This window comes from Dendrobates tinctorius, unplaced genomic scaffold, assembly GCF_039654945.1.
Source record: "Dendrobates tinctorius isolate UK_male_01 unplaced genomic scaffold, ASM3965494v1 ptg000074l, whole genome shotgun sequence".
Classification (NCBI taxonomy): domain Eukaryota; kingdom Metazoa; phylum Chordata; class Amphibia; order Anura; family Dendrobatidae; genus Dendrobates; species Dendrobates tinctorius.
Genome location: NW_027361742.1, coordinates 16511147 through 16533561, shown reverse-complemented (window position 1 = coordinate 16533561; position 22415 = coordinate 16511147). Strand labels below are relative to the sequence as shown.

Sequence of the window (22415 nt, the reverse complement as noted above, 5' to 3'; positions counted from 1 at the left end):
TATTTTCTCCTGGGCATGCCCAGAGAGATTCCGATGGACCAAGGAACAACATTCATGTCCAAATTAATTGAGTTATGTAAAACTCTCCAGATTACCCAACTCAAGATATCTGTGTACCATCCACAGACAGACAGACTCGTGGAAAGGTTCAACAAGATCTTGAAGTCTATGCTGAATAAGGTGGAGAAGAATGAAATTTGCCTGTTACCGTACCTTCTATTCTCCATTAGAGAAGTCCCACAGGCCTCTACGGGGTTCCCGCCGTTCGAGCTGCTATATGGACAGCACCCTCGGGACTTCTGGAAATTGCAACAAGGACCTTGGAAGCGGAGGTAACTCCTCACCGAAATGTTATCAAATATGTGGCCCAAATGTGCAGAACAGGATCGCGAGCATGATGCCGATTGTGAGGAAGATATATACTTGAAAAGGACCAATTGTTGTAGAAACGTTGTATGTCTTTTTAATGGCAGAATAAACTTTTGTACATTTTTTCACCCGGATTGGATGCTGCTCCTCTACGTTATTTCTCTGGATTATGAGGAAGTCTCCTTCAACCACAAGAGGCCCAGGCGAGGGTCTATAATCGGTCAGAAAGACTAACAGTTTAGCCCTGGAGACCGGGTGTTGGTGTTGATCCCTACGGTGAAAAATAAATTCCTGGCAAAGTGGCAAGGGCCATACAAGGTGATCGAAGAATTGAGTGACGTCAACTACAAAGTCCATCAACCAGGGAGAAGAAAGCCATACCAGGTGTACCACATTAACCTGCTGAAACCTTAGCAAGACAGGGATCCTGTGGAATCAATGTGCCTAGAGGCCAATCCTGATGGGGGCGAGGAAATCACAGTGGCAGAGACAGTAATGCTGGCCCAGAAACAACAGTGCCGTGAGTTGCTTCAGCAGAACCTGGACCTGCTTATGGAGTTAACAGGAGATACGCAGGTTGTGGAACACAAAATCCTGACAGAACCGCATGTGAGGGTGAACAAAAAGCTGTATTGGATTCCCGAAGACCGCCGTGACATGATCTCCAAGCGGGTGAGGAGGATGTTGAGCCTGGGCATCATCGAGGAGTCAAAGAGCGGCTAGTCCAGCCCTATTGTCCTTATGCCAAAGCCGGATGGACAGTGGTGCTTCTGTAATGTCTACAGCAGTGTTTCCCAAACTCCAGTCCTCACGGCCCCCAACAGGTCATGTTTTCAGGATTTCCTTAGTATTTCACAGGTGATGGAAGTATCATCAAGGCATCAGGAATTCTCTCACATGTGTAACACTATGGAAATCCTGAAAACATGACCTGTTGGGGTCCGCAAGGACTGGAGTTTGGGAACCACTGGTCTACAGAAAGCTAAATGAGATGTTCAAGTTCGACGCCTATCCGATGCCACAGTTTGAGCTCATTGAGAGGTTGGGCCAGCCAGATATATTACCATCCTGGACCTTACGAAAGGGTACTGGCAAAATCCTCTGTCCCCAAGTGCCAAGGAGAAGACTGCCTTCTCTATACCTGACTCGTGCTTTCAGAATACCTGCATGCCATTTGGACTACAAGGAGTTCCAGCTACTTTCCAGAGGGCCATGGACAGGATCCTAGCCTCACAAAAAGTACACTTATTTGGACGACATCACGATCTTTAGCCCAGATTGGGGAAGTCACCTGCAGAAAGTCCAGGCAGGACTGGACGCACTGAGGAAGGTAGGATTTACCATAAAACCAAAGAGGTGCGCTCCTCGGGAAAGAATAGGCAAAATACTTGCGCTATGTTATTGAAAGGGGCGAGATAAAGCCACAAATAGACAAGGTGGAGACAATTCAAAAGAGGCTGCAGCCAGTCTCCAAAAAACAGGTTAGGGTGTTTCTGGGAATTGTGGGATACTATCGGTGATTTATCCTGAATTTCGCCATGATAGCCACCCTCCTGATGGATCTACTCAAGGGCACAAAGGCGTCAATGGCCAAATGTTTCTCGGAAGCTGAGATGGAATTCCAGGAGGTGAAGCTCGTCTTATGCAAACAGCTGGTCTTGGACACACCTGACTTCATCAAGGAGTTCGTGCTCCAGATGCCTCTGAGGTTGGTTTGGGAACTGTGTTGTCCCAGGAAATAGATGAGGACGAACATCCAGTCCTATACCTGTGTAGGAAACGTTCCTCCTGTAAAAACAACTATGCCTGTAAGGCAGTAAGTTCAGGCTAGTATCAGATTATGTGACCCTGAGAGGGAAGAGGGAAAAGAAGGGGATTGATGCTCGGGTGACTAGGTGATTTCTAGCACTCCAGGACTTTAGTTTTCATGGGGAGCACTGGCTCAGGAAGTTACATGGGAACATAGATGCCCTGTCCAGACTCCCATGCTTAGCAAATAAAGGTCCCAAAACCCCCAGCTTTGTGCAGAGGAGGGGGTGTAGTGTTTCTGTTTTCTACCTCCATGCACCGCTGAGTGAGCTGAACTACAGTACAACATCCTATAAAAGAGTGATTCTGCAAGGGGTTGCCACAGACCATTTCTCTGTTCTCATCCTTTTTTGCTGTTTTGGTCACTTATGCATTTTGTCATTGCTCACACCTAAAGTTACAGTATGAGGCGGTGTCTACAACCCACAGAAGTAGCTCAGGTAGTGCAGCTCATCCTGGATGGCACATCAATGTGAGCTGTGGCAAGGAGGGTAGCTGTGTCTGTCAGCACAGTGTACAGAACATGGAGCAGATACCAGGAGACAGGCCCGTACACCAGGACATTTCTCAAATTGCCAGAAACAGACTCTATGAGGGTGGCATGAGGGCTCAACATCATCTAGTGTGTGTTGTGTTTATAGCTCAACACCATGCAAGGCGATTGGCAATTGCCAGAGACACAAAGATTGGCAGATTCAACACTGGCACTCTGTGCTCTTCATGGATGAGCGCCGTTTGACACTGAGCACATGTGACAGTCTGGAGACGCCATGGAGAACTTTCTGCTGCCTGAAACATCCTCCAACATAACCAGTTTGTCAGTGGGTCAGTAATGGTGTGGGGAGGCATTTCTTTGGAGGGCTGCACAGCCCGCCATGTGCTAGTTTTTAGGAACGGCTGAACGCACTAAATAAAATAAAAAATAAAGTGCGTTCGCTGCTCGGTGTCTACCGTGCAGAAGGTGTAATAACTGCTGCTGAGTAATGGCAGAGGTGCTATATGGCGGTATAATGCGCACGACGGGGTTAAACGTCACCCAGGTGCGCAGAGCAATCACTGTTTAATCACAGAGATGCCTGTAGGGGTAAACACAAAAAGTCTGAGCCTGTTAGCGTCACAGGTCTCAGATATATGCACACACGGTATCAGGTCACAGGTGCAGGACCAAAGGCAGAAGGAACTGCGTCCGTCTAGACCTACCGTGTGTGCGGCGTCGCTACTGCGGGCGCCAAAGAGCTGCAACTGCAACGCGGCATAGGACACTGCCGCGAGACGATAGTGCCGAGAGGAGTAGCACAATCGGACGCTAGTGTAGAGGCGCGGTGTGCACAGTGGCCTAAGGCTTGCCACTGACTGGCACTGACTGCTGAACTAATTCCCTATCCACATGCGTAATATCAGAGGGAAGGGGTTTCAAATGAGTCAGTCACCAGAATCATACATCCGTCACCATTCACACATCTAGCAAGTAATGCCTATACTAGCGCATGGCCAAACGGCCATGTGGTCCTTTTATAGCCGTGCACTGCCGGGACCTTCCAGATCTCTGAGATGGAGCAATCAGATTAGGGGAAGGACCTGAGCACATGACTCCCGAGCTCCAATGGGAGATCGTCTCATGAGCATGCTCAGTGGAGCGGCAGCGGGACTTAGCCTCCGGATTGACTTGCTGCATTGCAGTATGTGAGGCTCTGGACTCCTGTTATGTAGCTACAGGAATCCGGCGCCTAACATTACCCCCCCTCCTAGGCCCCCCCCTCCTGAGCCCCCCCCCTGAGCCCTCCAATTCACCACCTTGTGCCCATCAGAGGCATAGGCCTCAGACTCGTCCGAAGGCAAGTCTGATGTCCCGGCAGGTGACACAGAAAACCGGGACACGTGGAGGGCATCAGAGGCTGCAAAATCTCCAGGTTTGAGAAGGGACACCTGAGAGATAACGGGAGCGGCACAAAGGCCAGAAACCGAAGTTGGAGTAGAGCGCCGCAGAGTGTCGGCAGGCATCTTTACTCTCTGCTTAGGGGAGGCATTCCGAGCACAAGAGGCGCATGCCCGAATATATTTTTTAGTGTCCCGAGCCCTGTGCGGCCACCAATAAGACCTTGCCAGGAGTTTTGTAGTCTGCATGTAGCCACAGTGGCCACCCACCCTGGACGCATGTGCCTACGCGAGAACCTTCGGCCGAAGTCGAGGGGGAAAAAAGTCTTGCCCGCTGGCACAGAGGTTGGCCACTGTGGGGCCCTGTTATCGTGGGGAACAGGGTGTTGACAGTGGCAACCGCAAATGGAGCCTAGTGCCGGGCGTGCCTCGAGACTGGTGCGAGACACCTCCATGGGCTATGGAAGTGAGCACTCTGGCTCGGGTGACTCCAGAGGTTCAAAGATGTTTGGAGCCGGAGTAACCTTCCGTCTGGAGTGAGCACGCTCCAGCCTGCACTCCGAAAAATGGAGATCAATGCGGGTGGAGATGGCAATCAGCTCTTCCAGACTTGCAGGAACCTCTCTGGTAGATAGAGCATCCTTAACATGCTCTGCTATACCTCTCCAAAACACAGGGATGAGAGCTCTATCAGACCACTCCAGCTCGGAAGCCAGAGTCCGTAAACGTACGGCATACTGACTGACTGAGAGCGATCCCTGAGTTAATGCCAATAGCTGAAGAGAGGTGTCGTGCGTGACTCGTGGTCCCAGGAAGACCTGCTTGATAGCTGTTAAGAACTGAGCAGCTGTCCGAACCTCTGGGTCGCCACGCTCCCAAAGCGGTGTGGCCCACTCCAACGCCCTGCCCGACAGAAGGGAAACAATAAACCCCACCTTAGCCCGTTCCGTAGGGAATCGCGCAGCCAGTAATTCCAGCTGGATAGAGCACTGGCTCACGAAACCCCTACAGGAGGCGCTATCACCAGAAAATTTATCGGGCAACGGGAGGCAGGAAACTGTCGGCGCAGGGGAGGACGTGGACCCACGAGAAACCGCCTCTACGATCGCCTGAACAGCAGCCTCAGTGGACTTCGCAGCAGAGATAGCACTCTCAAGAGTAGCCAAACGGCCCTCCAGCTGCCGAATGTACTGTAGTAATTGCTGCTGTTCTGCCATTACCAGCCAGACCCTGGCGCTAGTATAATGTTAGGAATGATGAAACGCACTAAATAAAATAAATAATAAAGTGCGTTCGCCGCTCGGGGTCCACCGTGTAGAAGGTGTAATAACTGCTGCTGAGTAATGGCAGAGGTGCTATATGGCGGTATAATGCGCACGGGGTTAAACGTCACCCAGGTGCGCAGAGCAATCACTGTTTAATCACAGAGATGCCAGTAAGGGTAAACACAAAAAGGCTGAGCCTGTTAGCATCACAGGTCTCAGATATATATGCACACACGGTATCAGGACACAGGTGCAGGACCAAAGGCAGAAGGAACTGCGTCCGTCTAGACTTACCGTGTGTGCGGCGTCGCTACTGCGGGTGCCAAAGAGAGCTGCAACTGCAGCGCGGCGTAGGACACTGCCGCGAGACGATAGTGCCGAGAGGAGTAGCACAATCGGACGCTAGTGTAGAGGCGCGGTGTGCACAGTGGCCTAAGGCTTGCCACTGACTGGCACTGACTGCTGAACTAATTCCCTATCCACATGCGTAATATCAGAGGGAAGGGGTTTCAAATGAGTCAGTCACAAGAATCATACATCCGTCACCATTCACACATCTAGCAAGTAATGTCTATACTAGCGTATGGCCGAATGGCCATGCGGTCCTTTTATAGCCGTGCGCTGCCGGGACCTTCCAGATCTCTGAGATGGACCAATCAGATCAGGGGAAGGACCTGAGCACGTGACTCCCAAGCGCCAATGGGAAATCGTCTCATGAGCATGCTCAGTGGAGCGGCAGCGGGACTTAGCCTCCGGAATGACTTGCTGCGAAGCAGTATGTGAGGCTCTGGACTCCTGTTGTGTAGCTACAGGAATCCGATGCCTAACACAAGTCATAGGTACCCTGACTGCCATTAGGCACCGGGATGAGATCCTCAGACCCATTGTGAGACCATATGCAGGTGCAGTGGGCCCTGGGTTCCTTCTTATTAGAGATGGGCAAACCCAAAAGGTAAAGTTAGGTGTCCCTACCGAACACCTACTATTCGGGCAGAGACACTGAACACGGACTTCACCAGGAAGTCTGTGTTACTGTTTGGGTTCAGCCCCACCCCCGGAACACTGGGTGTTTGTTGCGCTGTCATGTGCATGACAGTGCAACAAACACCGCTTCTGATCGGTGGGAAAATCATCACCGCCGGTCAGAGAGCCGCAGTTCCCACGTCATATCACAGCATGAGCCCTCAGCTATGATTGGTGGTATACAGTTTACCTCCGGTCATTGGTGTCAGCTGATGGGACTATGGCTCCCATCAGCCGACGCCTGCTACCGCTAATAACAGTGATAGCAGGAGCGAGCTGCTGATGGGTATGAGTATTCATCAACCGGCTCCTGCACTTTAAATAAATTATTAAACCATAAACATGGGTTACCCTGCATTTTTGATAAGCAGCCAGGCAAAACGCACAGCTGGGGCTGCAACCCTCAGCTGTCAGCAAGTCTGGTTATCAAGAATAGAGGGGTTGCCACTCTGATTTTTTTTAAATTATTTAAATAATTAAAAAACGGCATGGGGTCCCTCCCAATTTTTGACAACCAGCCTTGCTAAAAACAGACAGCTCGGGGCTGATATTCTCAGGCAGGTAAGGGGCCGCGGTTATTGTGTCCCAGAGTCTGAAAATAGCAGCCTGCAGCACATCTATTAGATGCGCTAATTCTGGCACTTAGAAAAAAAAATCCAGAGTGGAATGAAAAGGTAAAAAATGTGCTTTATTACTAATTACTAAAATGGAAAAACATTTTCCCAACAAGCATGCAGGCAGTTACAGCTCCATGTAGGACAAGTGAGACAGATCTACGCTGGATTTTTTTTTTGTATTGCACTTTCTGGTCACTATGCCTGATCCGTGCGAGGAATTGGATTGGAACATATCAACAGACACAGCCTCGCTTTTCCCTCTTGCCCGGTAGCGGTGGCAAGTGATGTTCATATTTATGGGGTTGATGTCACCTTTGTATTGTCAGGTGACATCAAGCCCACGGCTTAGTAATGGAGCGGCATCTATGACACCTATTCATTAGTAATCCTATAGTTATATGGTAAATAAACACACAAGAGTTTACTGATGCTTTAACCCTTTAACGACCACTGATACGCCTTTTAACGGCGGCAGATAAGGGTACTTAAACCACAGCGCCACTTTTTAACGGCGCTGAGGTTTAAGGTTATAGCACCTCCCAGCTTAGGAACATCTTGGCTGCCGGGGGTTGCTATTGCTGTTATTAACGGTATAACGGCATCCGCAAAAAAAAGTCAGATTTTTCCATTTAATTTCTCTCTCCTTTCATGTGATTGTACATCAGAGGAGAAACAGGGTCCCCCGATCACTCCCCCTACCGGTACCCCCGTTGTCCTTGCATGCCCCCCTGAAGTCCCCCGGGCCGCCGGCTTCTTCTTCTGGGAGAAAATGGCGGGCGCATGTGCTGTGCGCCCGCCGAGATCTGATGACCAGCACCCGGCAACAATAGACTTTTTCCTATTGGTTCATTTTGAGCGTTGTGATAGGACCCTACCACAGCGATCAAAATAAAAAAAAGAGTAAATCAACCCCCCCTTGTCACCCCGTTAGGGAAAAAAAAAAAAAAAGGATTTATTTCCATTTTCCCATTAGGGTTACAGTTGGGCTAAAGTTAAGGTTAGGGTTGGGGCTTAAGTTACGGTTAGGTTTGTGGCTAGGGTTATGGTTGAGGCTAAAGTTAGGGTTAGAGTTGGGGTTAAAGTTAGGGTTGGGGCTAAAGTTAGGGTTAGGGTTGGGATTAGGGTTGGGGGTGTGTTGGGGTTAGGGTTGGAGTTAAAATTGGGGGGTTTCCACTGTTTAGGCACATCAGGGGCTCTCCAAACGCAACACAGCGTCCGATCTCAATTCCAGCCAATTCTGCGCTGAAAAAGTCAAACGGCGCTCCTTCCCTTCCGATCTCTGCCGTGAGCCCAAATAGTGATTTACCCCCACATATTGGGTATTGGCATATTCAGGAGAAACTGCACAACAAATTTTATGGTTTATTTCTGTTTTCACACTTGTGAAAATAAAAAAATGGTTCTGAAGTAAAATGTTTGTGAAAAGTTAAATGTTCATTTTTTCCTTCTTCATTGCTTCAGTTCCTGTGAAGCACCTGAAGGGTTAATAAACTTCTTGAATGTGATTTTGAGCACCTTGAGGGGTGCAGTTTTTAGAATGGTGTCACTTTTGGGTATTTTATTAACGAGCAGAGAGAGCCACAAAACAAAAAAAAACAAAAACTTAGCCTTAACCTCCTATATATTCAGACCTAGCTAGGGGGAGCATTTATGCAGGGGTGGCATTTATGCACATGTAATCTAAGTACATGTATCAAAGTACTTCTGGCAGTTATAACATGGCAGTTAGACAAGGCAGGAGACAGGTAAGACATTTATATACATCTACTCTCTGTACATTTGGAGTACAACAAATATATACCATATGCATTTGTGTAATTTTTATCCTGGCCGCTGCATTCACACACATCCACCGCCCTGGCATTAACTCTCTACACTCCATCCACATTGGCCCCTCGCTTCTTTCCTCTCCTATGTATAGCACTCATGCTCTTTTCACGTTGTTAAACTGCACAGATCCAGTCAGTCCCACCATTCAACACCAGAGACGCTCTCACAAATCACTTAACCATCTGCTCACTCTTTCTATCCTCCTTCTCCTAGTTGCAGGAGACATTGCTCCCAACCCTGGTCCCCCATGTTATAGAAAGTCAAACCCCCCCACTGCTACACTCAGAAACCCCTCTAATCTTATTAATATTCCCTGCATGCCATCTGTCTCTCTTAATTGTGCACTTTGGAATTCTCGCTCAGTGTGTAACAAACTCTCCTTCATTCATGACTTCTTCCTTTCTAATTCTCTTAACCTTCTGGCTCTTACTGAAACCTGGATCCAGCAGTCAGATACTACCGCTGCTGCTGCTCTTTCATACGGGGGGCTACACTTCTCTCATACCCCAAGATCAGACAATAGAGCTGGTGGAGGCGTTGGTCTGCTCCTATCACCAAAATGTACCTTTCAGGTTATCCCTCAAGTACCCTCACTTGTCTTCCCTTCTTTTGAGGTCCATGCCGTCAGACTCTACACCCCCTTCTCCATGCGAGTGGCGGTGGTGTATCGTCCTCCCGGCCCCTCCCATCAGTTCCTGGATCATTTTGCCACTTGGCTTCCACATTTTCTCTCCTGTGACATCCCTACCATCATCATGGGAGATTTCAACATCCCCATTGCTCTTCCCCTCTCCCCATCTGCTACTCACCTTTTATCTCTAACCTCCTCATTTGGCCTTTCGCAGCTTACTAATTCTCCAACGCATGAAGACGGAAACTCCCTCGACTTGGTCTTCTCTCGGCTTTGTGCAGTGGATGATTTTGCAAACTCCCCTCTCCCGCTCTCTGACCACAATCTTCTTTCATTCTCTATAAAGAACTGCCAGGCTGCTCAGGTCACCCCCACTGTCCAGACTTATAGAAACACACAGGCCATTAACACCCAGAAACTTCTGAAGAACTTGCAGTCTTCATTGGCCCCTATCTCCTCCCTCTCATGTCCTGATTCTGCATTGAAGCATTACAATGAAACACTTCAAACTGCCCTGGATGAATTTGCACCCCCTATAAATAGAACACCACAACGCAGACGGCGACAACCCTGGCACACGGTGCAAACACGTTTCCTGCAGCGGTGCTCCAGGTGCGCCGAACGTCTGTGGAGAAAATCCAATCTACACGAAGATTTCATCCATTTTAAGTTTATGCTTAGAACATACAACACTGCCCTTCACCTCTCCAAACAAACCTATTTCAACACCCTCATCATCTCACTGTCCAATAACCCGAAACGTCTCTTTGACACTTTTCATTCTCTACTCAATCCAAGAGTACAGGCCCCAACCACGGAGCTCCGAGCTGACGATCTGGCCAATTACTTCAAAGAAAAAATTGACCAGATCCGACAGGAAATTATCTCCAAATCCCCTCATACCATGCACTGTCCTCCCTCCCCCACTGCATCTAACTCACTCTCTGATTTTGAACCAGTCACAGAAGAAGAAGTAAGCAGGCTCCTTGCATCTTCTCGCCCAACTACTTGCACCAGTGACCCATTTCCGTCACATCTCCTCCAGTCCCTTTCCCCTGCTGTCACCCCTCACCTAACTAAAATATTTAACCTCTCTCTCTCTTCTGGTATTTTTCCCTCCTCATTTAAGCATGCCATCATACATCCACTACTTAAAAAACCATCCCTCGACCAAAACTGTGCCGCTAACTATAGACCTGTCTCTAATCTTCCCTTCATCTCTAAACTCCTGGAACGCCTGGTCCACTCCCGTCTTATCCGCTATCTCTCAGAAAACGCTGTTCTCGACCCTCTCCAATCCGGTTTCCGCTCTTTACACTCCACTGAAACTGCCCTCACTAAAGTCTCTAATGATCTGCTAACAGCTAAATCAAATGGTCATTACTCCATGCTAATTCTCTTGGATCTCTCTGCAGCATTCGACACTGTGGATCATCAGCTCCTCCTCACTATGCTCCATTCCATTGGCCTCAAGGACACCGTTCTCTCCTGGTTCTCCTCCTATCTCTCCAACCGCTCCTTTACTGTTTCTTTTGCCGGTTCCTCCTCCTCTCACCTTCCCCTTACTGTTGGGGTTCCTCAAGGATCGGTTCTAGGCCCCCTCCTCTTCTCCTTGTACACTGCCCCTATTGGTCAAACAATCAGTAGATTTGGTTTCCAGTACCATCTCTATGCTGATGACACCCAATTATACGCTTCTTCTCCTGACATCACGCCAGCCTTTCTAGAAAACACTGGCGATTGTCTAAACGCTGTGTCTAATATCATGTCCTCACTATATCTGAAACTGAACCTGTCAAAGACTGAACTCCTTGTGTTTCCTCCCGCTACTAATGTACCTACACCCGACATTGCCATTTCCGTCTGTGGTTCCACCATTACTCCCCAGCAACAGGCCCGCTGTCTTGGGGTCATACTTGATTCCGAGCTTTCCTTTGCCCCCCACATTCGATCACTGGCTCGCTCTTGTCATCTGCACTTCAAAAACATTTCTAGAATTCGACCTTTTCTTACTTTTGACTCTGCAAAAACTCTTACTGTTTCTCTTATTCATTCTCGTCTCGACTATTGTAACTCTCTTCTAATTGGTCTCCCTCTTACAAAACTCTCCCCTCTCCAATCTGTCTTGAATGCTGCAGCCAGGATCATATTCCTCACCAATCGTTACACCGATGCCTCTACCTTGTGCCAGTCATTACACTGGCTACCCATCCACTCCAGAATTCAGTATAAACTTATTACCCTCACCCACAAAGCCCTCCATGGCTCAGCACCACCCTACATCTCCTCCCTTGTTTCAGTATACCACCCTACCCGCGCCCTCCGTTCTGCTGATGACCTGAGGTTAGTATCCTCAATAGTCAGAACCTCCCACTCCCGTCTCCAAGACTTTACACGTGCCGCGCCAATTCTTTGGAATGCACTTCCCAGGTCAATACGATTAGTCCCCAATCCCCACAATTTTAAGCGTGTCCTGAAAACGCATTTATTCAGACTGGCCTACCACCCCAACACATTAACCTAATCTATCCCTGTGTGGCACAGCCAAAAGTTCTACCATAACCAGGTTCCCCGCATCATGTTCCCACATGCTTTATGCATCCATTAGCCCTCTGTGTCTGTACTGTTACACACTTAACATTATGGCTGGTCCATACAATCAGGGCAACTGTTACCACCCACCTTTCGTGTCTCCCTCTTTCCTCATAGACTGTAAGCTTGCGAGCAGGGCCCTCACTCCTCTTGGTATTTGTTATAATCTACTGTATGTGATTATTGTTATGCTGTAATGTCTATTGTCTGTACAAATCCCCTCTGAAATGTAAAGTGCTGCGGAATATGTCGGCGCTATAAAAATAAAATTTATTATTATTATTATTATTATGTACACCCCTCAAAGTGACTTCAAATATGATGTGGTCCCTAAAATCAAATGGTTTTGTAAATTTTGTAAATTTTGTTGTAAAAATGAGAAATCGCTGGTCAAATTTTACCCCTTATAACATTCTAACAAAAAAAAAAATTGTTTCCGAAATTGTGCTGATGTAAAATAGACTTCCCCTCGATAAAGCTACCTGAGAGTAGCGAAACGCCCGTCGGGGTGTCCCGGGTAGACGCCGCTGTGCCATTCATGTGAGTATCTACTCGTCCTCCTTCATGTAGGGTTTGCCATTTGCTCCTCTGTGATTATGGATATGACACATAGTATAGAGCAGGGTTATACGGCTGTTTGAGTTCCAGTATACTGCTATGGGGCTCTCTGTTGGAAATGAATGAGGCTTAACCCTTTTTTGGTATGGGAGGTGTACTATTTAGGGGAGGCTTTTTTGGCTTTGCTTTACAGCTTGGCGCTCTGTATTCCCGGTCTTTTGGTGTCGATTTCTATGCATTGTCTATTTTGTAATGCCTTTTTATCTTTGTACACAGTAATAAAGATTGTTCATGTTTTTATCCTAAACTCCTGTTGTTCTCTTGTTTTTCCTGTAAAATAGACATGTGGGAAATGATTTTTATTAAACATTTTGTGTGACATATCTCTGTGATTTAAGGGAATTGAAAATTTTTTAAATTTTTTGCCATATTTCCGTTTTTTCATAAATAAATGCAAGTCATATCGAAGAAATGTTACCACTAACATGAAGTACAATATGTCACGAAAAAAAAGTTATTACCTCATAAAGTGACAGTGGTCAGAATTGTAAAAGTTGGCCTGGCCATTAAAGTGTATCTGTCACTCCATTTTTGGCCTATCAGCTGCCGGCACCGCCATCAGGCGCTTATCTATAACATTCTGTAATGCTGTAGATAAGCCCCCGATGTAAACTGAAAGATAAGAAAAACAAGTTATATTGTACTCACCCAGGGGCGGTCCAAGTCCGGTCTTGGTCCGATGGGTGTCGCGGTCCGGCGCCTCCCATCTTGTAGCGATGACGTCCTCTTCTTTGCTTCCCGTCGTGGCTTCTGCGCAAGCGCACTGCTCTGCCCTGTTGAGGGCAGAGCAGAGTCCTGCAGTGCGCAGGAGTCGGTCAGAGAGGTCTGGCGCCTGCGCACTGCAGTACTTTGTGCAGAAGCCACGACGGGAAGCAAAGAAGAGGATGTCATCACTACAAGATGGGAGGCGCCGGACCGCGACACCCACGGCATCGGACCGCCCCTAGGTGAGTATAATCTAACTCATTTTTCTTATCTTTCAGGTTACATCGGGGGCTTATCTACAGCATTGCAGAATGCTGTAGATAAGCCCCTGATGGCGGTGCCAGCAGCTGAAAGTCTAAAAATGGGGTGACAGATTCAAACTGCAAAATTGCTCTGTCACTAAGGGGTTAATCCAGGTCTGGGAGGAGATCCCTCCCCGCCTGATCAGGACCATGCCCAGTTGTTATAGGGAGGACATACAGGGCAGGCACATGGACGCCACACACACTACTGAGCACCATTTCTTGAAAGCATTCATTTCCACAGAAGTTGGATCAGCCTGTAATGTGATTTTCCGCTTTCCAGCAGGCCTAGCCCATGCAGTGACATCTAGCATGTGGTGTCAGCGGGCCCTTTACAGCTACACTTCCGACCCGTCATTGCTGCTGGCTCCGCCCTCACTGTGCAGCGAGCATTGCTGCCGTGTCTGCCATGTTGTGGTAGGCCGCTCCCATCCCTGTCAGCTCTGAGAGCCCGGACACTAGTTAGGCCTTCGGTTCCCGGCCACTTTTCCTCTTGTGTTCGGTGCGGCAGACAGTGAGGTGACTGCATGATAAGCGGTGACCGAGATGCGGAGGCCGGCAGCGCTGTGGTATGTGTGCGCGCTGCCGCCGTGAACTAGCGGGACAGTGCAGAGAGATGCGGCTCACGTGACTCGGGCACAGCAGGCACACGTGACCGCCCGTGCTGTGGGGTCGGCTCCACTGTGTGAGCCGCCAGCACAGGACGGCCGTTTGGTGCGGCCTGGGACGCCCCGTGCATTGCTGTGTGTATAGTGCGGACAGTGTAGCTGGCCGGCAGCGCCTGTGAGTTCTTGGATTGGGGAGGGGAAGCGGTGGTACATGACGTTTTTCTTATAAGGCTGTGTGCACACGCTGCGGATTTTGCTGCGGTTCCGCTGCGGTTTTGGCCGCTGCGGACCCGCAGCAGTTTCTGCTGCGGTGTACAGTACAATGATTCCCTATGGGAATCAAAAACCGCAGTGCAGACGGTGCGGAATTTTCTGCGCGGATTATCTGCGGTTTTCAATCCGCAGAAAGAATTGACATGTCAATTCTTTCTGCGGATTCTCCTGCGGTTTGCCATCTCCTCCATTGAGGAGATGAAAAACCGCAGGGCAAAACCGCAGAGCAATCCGCAGGTAAAACCGCAGGTCTTTTGACCTGCGGTTTTACCTGCGGATTGTACAAAATCCGCGCGGATGAATCCGCACCTTTTCCGCAGCGTGTGCACACAGCCTTAGGGTACGTGCACATGCTGCGGATTGCAGTGCGGATTTGGCCGTGCGGATTTTGTAAAATCCGCAGGTAAATCTGCAGGTCAAAAGATCTGCGGTTTTACCTGCAGATTCCTCTGCGGTTTTGCCCTGTGGTTTTTCATCTCAATGGAGGAGATGGCAAACCGCTGCGGAATCCGCACAAACAATTGACATGCTGCGGTTTGTAAACCGCAGCAAAACCGCGTGGAAAAAACCGCAGCGTGAGCACTGTGGATTTGAAATGCCATAGGCTAACATGGTACTGTACCATGTCTGCGGAACTGCTGCGTTTCCGCAGGACCAAAAACGCTGCGGAAATGCAGCAGAATCCGCAACGTGTGCACATAGCCTAAAGTTCCTTCCCCCGGTGTGTGCCAATGTGCCATAGCCTTGGGGTGTGTTCTGCGGACATTACCGCGTGGTTTTGGAAGGCGGGCAGAAAACTGACTTGTCCTACTGTCCTCTACTGCCCCCATTCGCCTGTGGCCAGGTTGCTTCACCGGTCACACTCACTTGTTTTTCCCTCTTCCAACAGTCAGAACCTTACTTTCCGTCCTCGCAGCTGTAAGGCTGGTTTTACACTTAACATGTTTTTGCGGGCTGATTTTGCGGCCCCTATAGATTTCTATGGGGCCACAAAAATTCCATAGTGTGCCATATCGCCGTCAGAGCCGTTTATGCGCCTGCGATAAAACATTGAGCCTGCTCGATCTTTTATATGGTGTACGGACACGGCCCCCATTGTAAATCAATGGGGCCGCAAAAACAAACGGAAGTTTGTTTTAGCGGCGCACTGTCACTTCCGGTTTTCACCGCAGTTTTTTTTTCCAATGCTATTTCAATAGCATTGGAAAAATAAAAAACGACATTCCGTAAGCTTTTTTGTGGCGGACCACAAAAATGCGGCGATACTGGCCTTAAAAACAGCAGTAAGTGTAAAAGTAGCCTTAGGATATGTGCCCACGGTGCCTGTTAAAACGCACACCAAAAACCGGACTCCTTCCCAGAAATCGCACGTTTTTTTTCCGCACGATTTCACCGCGATTATGATCGCGATTTTCGCGTGCGATATTCAAGCACTTTCCAAGCGATTTGAAGCATCGCTTGGAAAGTGATTGACAGGTTGCTCACACTCATCAAACATAGTGTTTGACAAGTGTGACCAGGTTTTTACTATTGAGGCCGCCTATGCGGCATCAATAGTAAAAGATAGGATGTTAAAATGCTAAAAAAAAAATAAAAAAATCGGTGTATATTTACCTTCCGACGTCCCGCGCTGCCATCCCGGCCTCAGCGTTCCCAGCGATGCCTTGCGAGACCTGTGATGACGTAGCCTCGCGTTGCTATAGCGATCTCGCGAGACCACGTCATCACTGGACCGTGCCGCAAGGCATTACTGGGAACGCTTAGGCCGGAATGCAGCACGGGACGTCGGAAGGTAAATATACACCGATTTTTTTTTTATTTTTTATTCTTTTTTTTTTTTTACAGGGGTATGGTACCCAGGGCCTGGAGGACAGTCTCCTCTCCTCCACACCGTGGGTACCAACCGCACACGAGACGCTTAACTTCCCACATGGTGGACATAGCCACATGCGGGAAGTAAGCGATTCTCATGCATTCCTATGGGTGCGGAATCACGGCAATTCTTTGCGATTCCGCACAAAAGAATGAGCATGCTGCGATTTTTTTCCGCGATGCGATTCTGCCGCGGAAAAAAGGGCAGCATTAGCACAGCATGTGCGGAATGCCATAGGAATGCATGGGGGGAGTTCTGTACAGGGCTGTGGAGTCGGTAAGCCACAGTTGCGACTCCGACTCCTGGATTTTATCAGGCTCCGTCTCCGACTCCTTCATAAATGGCCAATTCATAACAACAAATTTACTGTTGTAAAATATTAAACATCGTGCTTATTCAGTTTCTCACCATCATATAAGTAATCAGACCACTTAGAGCAAAAACTACATTTATTAGAATACAATTAGAATATAGCAAATAACTTTTATAAACTTTTATAAACTGTAAGTAAATATGCAATAAAAACTTTTATGCAGTTAATAAGAAGAAATATATAAATTTGTCCTCAGAAAAAGTATTGCCTCTGTCAGATCCTCCTTCATGGATGCCCTCAAATCTGATCTAATTATTTTGAGAGCAGAGAACAACCTCTCTACACTAACTTGTGTTGGTGGCAAAGCAGTAACCACTCGGGCAACATCTCTGACAATGTCAGGATACAGAGGAATCGCTTGTTGCACTGTTATTTTTGATGAACGGTCAAATTTCTCATTTACTCTTCGCCACGACAGCACCCACTTGGAGAGAGGGATCCGCCCATAGGAACAGGAAACCTACAGAGATAAAAGAGGGCGGTCCGCCTCTCCCCCTCAGTTGGTTTCCTGTTCCGAAGGGGAACCGCAGGATTCGCTACAGTCTTACCTGGGCCAAGGAACCGCCTGTGCAGTGTCTGCGAGAACGGCAGGGGTTCCGGTCCAGAGGCAGCGACGGGGGAGTGCTGGAATCCGGCTCCCTCCTCGGTTGGTATGGATGACGGGCAGAAATCCCGGTATTGGGTGGCGCCGACCGGGGTTCTTCTGTGGACAACATGACACCGGGCGGGAGGATCCATTCCGGTCCATGTGGGGGCGCAGGAACCGGAGAAAACGGCAGCCTCCGGCGTTCCTAAAGGGCTTCAGCGTCCAGGAGGACGCACAGGCAGCGCGGCAGGAAGTGGTAAGGAGGAACTTCCGGGTTACCGGAGGTTCCTCAGCTCAGAGCGCACGCGCCGCTGGGCGGCGCTGCAAGCAGAGAGGCGCTCCCCGCCCCCTCCAGAAGAAAAAAAAAAAAAAGCGTTTTGATCTGCAGAGCGCGGGCGGCTAGTCTCGGCGCTGTAGCAAGGAGCCGCAGATAGGCGCACCTGGAGGGGGAGGTACCAGGTATGAAGGGGCTTATAAAAGGCCTGGAGCACAGAAATATGGCGTGCAATCATGTCTTCACCAAGGCAGGACACGCATCCCCAGGCAGGCGACGCAGCAGCAGCCAAGGACCACGCAAGACGAGGGTCCTCGGATCGTAGCCACAGAAGCCATGCCAACAAGCCTCCTTCTCAGCCTCCTGAGCCGGTACCTACAGCTTCTCTGGGTGAGTGGACGACGCTCTGCCTATCAAGCTGATAAAATGTCTCTCTCTCTCCCTCTCCCTCTCCCTCCTGTCATGATGTCTCTATCTCAGACTAAGAGGAAGGAAAAATCAAAAAATAAAGACTGTGCCCTGTGTATACGTCCGCTACCGGACTCTTACACAAAAAGACTGTGCAAAGGATGCATAAACGAAACGGCAAAGCAGGCGTCAACATCAGCCGCAGACATAAGGGCTATAATCAGAGATGAACTACAGGCCCTAAATCAGTCTAGCAGGCCTACTAATATCGAAACAACTAGGCCAGCAGACACCGATGAGGGCGAAATAGCCTCGGATAGTTCTAATGCATCTACATCGGCATCCTCCTCAGAGATGGAGGGGCGTTGCTGTTTCCCATTAGATCATATGGATAATTTAGTTAAATCCGTGAGGAATACAATGGGTTGCACAGATACAAAAGAGCCGCAAACGGCTCAGGAAATTATGTTTGCATGTCTAACAGACAGAAAGAGGAAAGTTTTTCCGGTTATTCCAGCAATAAAAGCTCTGGTTAAGAAGGAGTGGGAGAGACAGGACCAGAGAGGGTATCTTCCCTCAACTTCAAAGAGAAGGTACCCCTTTAACGACGAAGACTTGTCGACATGGGTTAAAGTCCCGAAGGTAGACGCGGCAGTGGCCTCCGCCTCAAAGCAAACAATCTTACCAGTGGAGGACTCGGGCGTGCTAAAAGACCCTCTGGACCGTAAAGCTGACGCCTCATTAAAGAGGGCATGGGAGGCAGCTACCGGCACGTTTAAACCGGCAATAGCTAGTACTTGCACAGCTCGCTCTATGCTGGTCTGGATCGACCAACTAGACCAGCAAATAGACCAGAAGATCTCCAGAGACAAGCTACGTGCCGCCATACCTCTAATCCGCGGCGCAGCGGCATATATAGCAGATGCTTCGGCTGATTCCTTACGTTTGGCAGCCAGAACAGCAGGGTTGGCTAATAACGCCAGACGTAGCCTATGGCTAAAAAGCTGGAGAGGTGACACCCAATCCAAAGCAAAGCTTTGTACCATTCCTTGCGAGGGTGAGTTCTTATTTGGGAAAGCCTTAGATGAAATCCTTACGAAGGCAAAAGAAAGGAAAAAAGGATTCCCTAACCCTCCTCTCCCGTTTTATAGGAGGGCGTTTAGGAGAAGACCATTTGGCCGAGGAAGACCAGCAGAAAATCAAAACCGCTGGTACACAAAGGAAGGAAAGGGCAAAGGTGCCATGTTTAGGGGATCCTTCTTCCGCAGGGACAGGAACTGAGGAGCCAGTCCCTCCAGTAGGGGGGAGGCTAAAAAAATTTTTTCGAGAATGGGAGAAAATTACGCTTAGCCCTTGGGTCCTGGGCATTATCAAAGAAGGGTTAAAGATAGAATTTCATCAAGTACCCCATAATTCGTTAATCATAACATCCTTCAGCTCGCCAATTCAACAGGAGGCTGAGATTTGGAGCCTTCTGGACAAAAAAGTTTTGGTCCATGTGCCTAAAAGGCAGGAAGGGAGAGGATTTTACTCCCCTCTCTTTCTGATACCTAAACCAGACGGGTCATTCCGGACGATAATCAACTTGAAGAAATTAAATTCATTTATAATAAATCATAAATTTAAGATGGAATCCATAAGATCCACGATCAAGCTCCTCTTCCCTAATTGTATGATGGCAGGCTTGGATCTGAAGGATGCTTATTATCATATTCCCATCCATTGCAGATATCAGAGATACCTCAGAGTGGCGGTCCTCCTCGATGGCACCATACAGCATTTCCAGTTCACAGCCATGCCATTCGGCATTTCCATCGCCCCACGAGTATTTACAAAGGTGATGCTGGAAGTGATGGCTTTTTTACGCCAGAAGGACACACTAATAGTACCCTATCTGGATGATTTCTTGATAGTAGGGAATTCAATTCGGCAATGTAATGAGCGGGTTGCTGATACAATCTTGTCCCTACAGGCCCTAGGGTGGATAATAAACTAAGAAGTCCAGAATCGAGCCGCAGTCTGTTCAGTCCTTCCTAGGTCTCGAGCTAGACTCCATATACCAAAAATGTCTACTGTCTCAGGTAAAAATTTCAGCAATTAAAAAGAAAGTGAGGATAGCAATAGATCGGCCACACATATCTTTAAGGAAAGCAATGTCCCTCCTGGGATCCCTTACTGCCTGCATCCCCGCAGTTCGCTGGGCCCAGTTCCACACGAGGGAACTACAACACCAAATTCTCTTAGAGGAATCCTGGAATCGGGGTAATCTGACAAAGAAAATCACGCTATCCCAGGAGGTCCTAACCTCCCTTACATGGTGGCTAAGGGATGATAACTTAGCGGGAGGAGTACCTTGGGTTATAACACCCTCCCGTATAATTATCACGGACCCTAGCCCCACAGAATGGGGAGCCCATATGGGAAATAGTTTTGCCCAAGGCCTATGGGATATAGGCGAAGATCAGGATTCGTCAAATTTAAAGGAACTAAAAGCAGTCTATCATGCATTGTGTCATTTTCTTCCGCAGTTACAAGGGGAAAGCGTGAGAATCCTTTCGGACAACACCACAGTAGTCGCATATCTGAACAGACAAGGCGGAACTCGATCAGTCACCTTAATGTCTTCCGCAAGAAGGATTTTATCCCTAGCAGAAAAACAATTTTTGTCTCTCTCAGCCCTCCACATAAGGGGAAGAGACAATTGGGAGGCAGATTTTCTAAGTCGCCATACACTGCGACAAGGAGAGTGGTGTCTAAGCCGGGAGATATTCACACGCATCGTGGCACTATGGGGTCGTCCCCAAATAGATCTCTTCGCCACCAGAGAGAACAGACAGGTGCGAAGATTCGCCTCTCTAAATATGACAGACAATCCGGAAATTCTGGATGCCATCCAGGCCCCGTGGCAATTCAAACTGGCATATGCATTTCCCCCCAATGATACTTCTACCGCAGGTGATCAGGAAAATCAGAGCAGAGGAAGCACGAATAATCTTAGTAGCACCATTCTGGCCCAGGAGGCCTTGGTTTTCTTGCCTGCAAGCAATGTCAATAACAGACCCGTGGGTGCTTCCTTCAACCCCCAGGCTCCTCTCACAGGGGCCATTCTTCCATCCTCAAGTGGACAATCTCCACTTGACGGCTTGGAACTTGAAAGGGAGATGTTGAGATCAAGAGGTTTCTCAGAGGGATTAGTCAATACACTCCTACAAAGTCGAAAAGTGACAACGACAAAAATTTACACCAGAGTATGGAGAAAATTCCTAGAGTCCCACGCAGAGCCGGATTTCGGAGAAATTCTGATTACAGCGATCCTAGAGTTCCTACAGAAAGGGAAGGAATTAGGGTTAGCTGTTAACACACTAAAAGTACAGGTGTCGGCTCTAGGGGCCCTCTATAGTTATAACGTGGCAGGCAATAGATGGGTAAGCAGATTCATCTCGGCCTGTGAGCGGAGTGAGCCGGTGCACATACCTAGAGTTCCTCCTTGGGACTTAAACCTGGTTCTGGAGGCTCTAACACGTCCTCCCTTTGAACCTTTAGATTCAATATCCCTTAAACACCTATCCTTCAAAACAGTACTGCTAGTTGCACTAACCTCAGCCAGAAGAGTTAGCGACATACAAGCCCTTTCAGTAGAACCCCCTTTTCTGTTGACATTTCAGGATCAGTTAATATTAAAACCAGACCCCTCATACTTACCAAAGGTAGCAGGGAAGTTTCATAGATCACAAGAGATCCACCTCCCTTCATTTTTTAGTAACCCTTCTACTCCAGAGGAAGAAAAGTTCCATACACTAGACGTTAGAAGAGCTGAATTACAATTCATCGAGAGGTCTAGCAGCTGGAGGAAGAGTAGGGCTCTGTTTATTTCCTTCCAGGGCCAAAAGAAGGGACATGAAGTCACAAGGAGTACTTTGTCTCGGTGGATCAGAGACGCAATTGGGCTGGCATACTCCGAGAGCAATGAAAATCCTCCGGAGGGTATCAGAGCACATTCCGCCAGAGCTATGGCTTCCTCCTGGGCAGAGAGGGGAGACGTCGCAATCGAGTCTATATGTAAGGCGGCAACCTGGTCTACACCCTCTACCTTTTATAATCACTATAGGCTTGATTTATCATGCTCATCCGACCTAGCCTTTGGTAGAGCGGTCCTCAGCACGGTGGTCCCTCCCAGGTGAAAGTCTCCTGAAAGTCTCTCCAAGTGGGTGCTGTCGTGGCGAAGAGTAAAAAGCCGGATTACTTACCGGTAATGCTCTTTTAATGAGTCCACGACAGCACCCGTTCACTAACCCTCCCTAGAAGTTAACAAAATGTATATACACCTTCTTAGTTGTAAAGTTAATAAATTTAGAATACTGGATAATATAATGGCCTAATAATT

At 48.4% G+C, this 22415-nt stretch overlaps 1 protein-coding gene across 2 annotated transcripts in view; it reads left to right on the top strand.

The window, feature by feature from the left end:
- Positions 1-13840: 13840 nt before the first annotated feature.
- GLRX2 (glutaredoxin 2) overlaps positions 13841-22415 on the top strand; it is a 78248-nt gene continuing 69673 nt past the window's right edge. The window contains exon 1 of one of the 2 annotated variants that reach the window (XM_073582893.1): positions 13841-14053. In XM_073582893.1, coding sequence (XP_073438994.1) covers positions 14046-14053 — 8 coding nt within the window. In that variant the 5' untranslated portion in view covers positions 13841-14045. Of the gene's footprint in view, positions 14206-22415 lie in introns of both variants that reach the window. The other variant, XM_073582892.1, reaches the window with a different exon arrangement.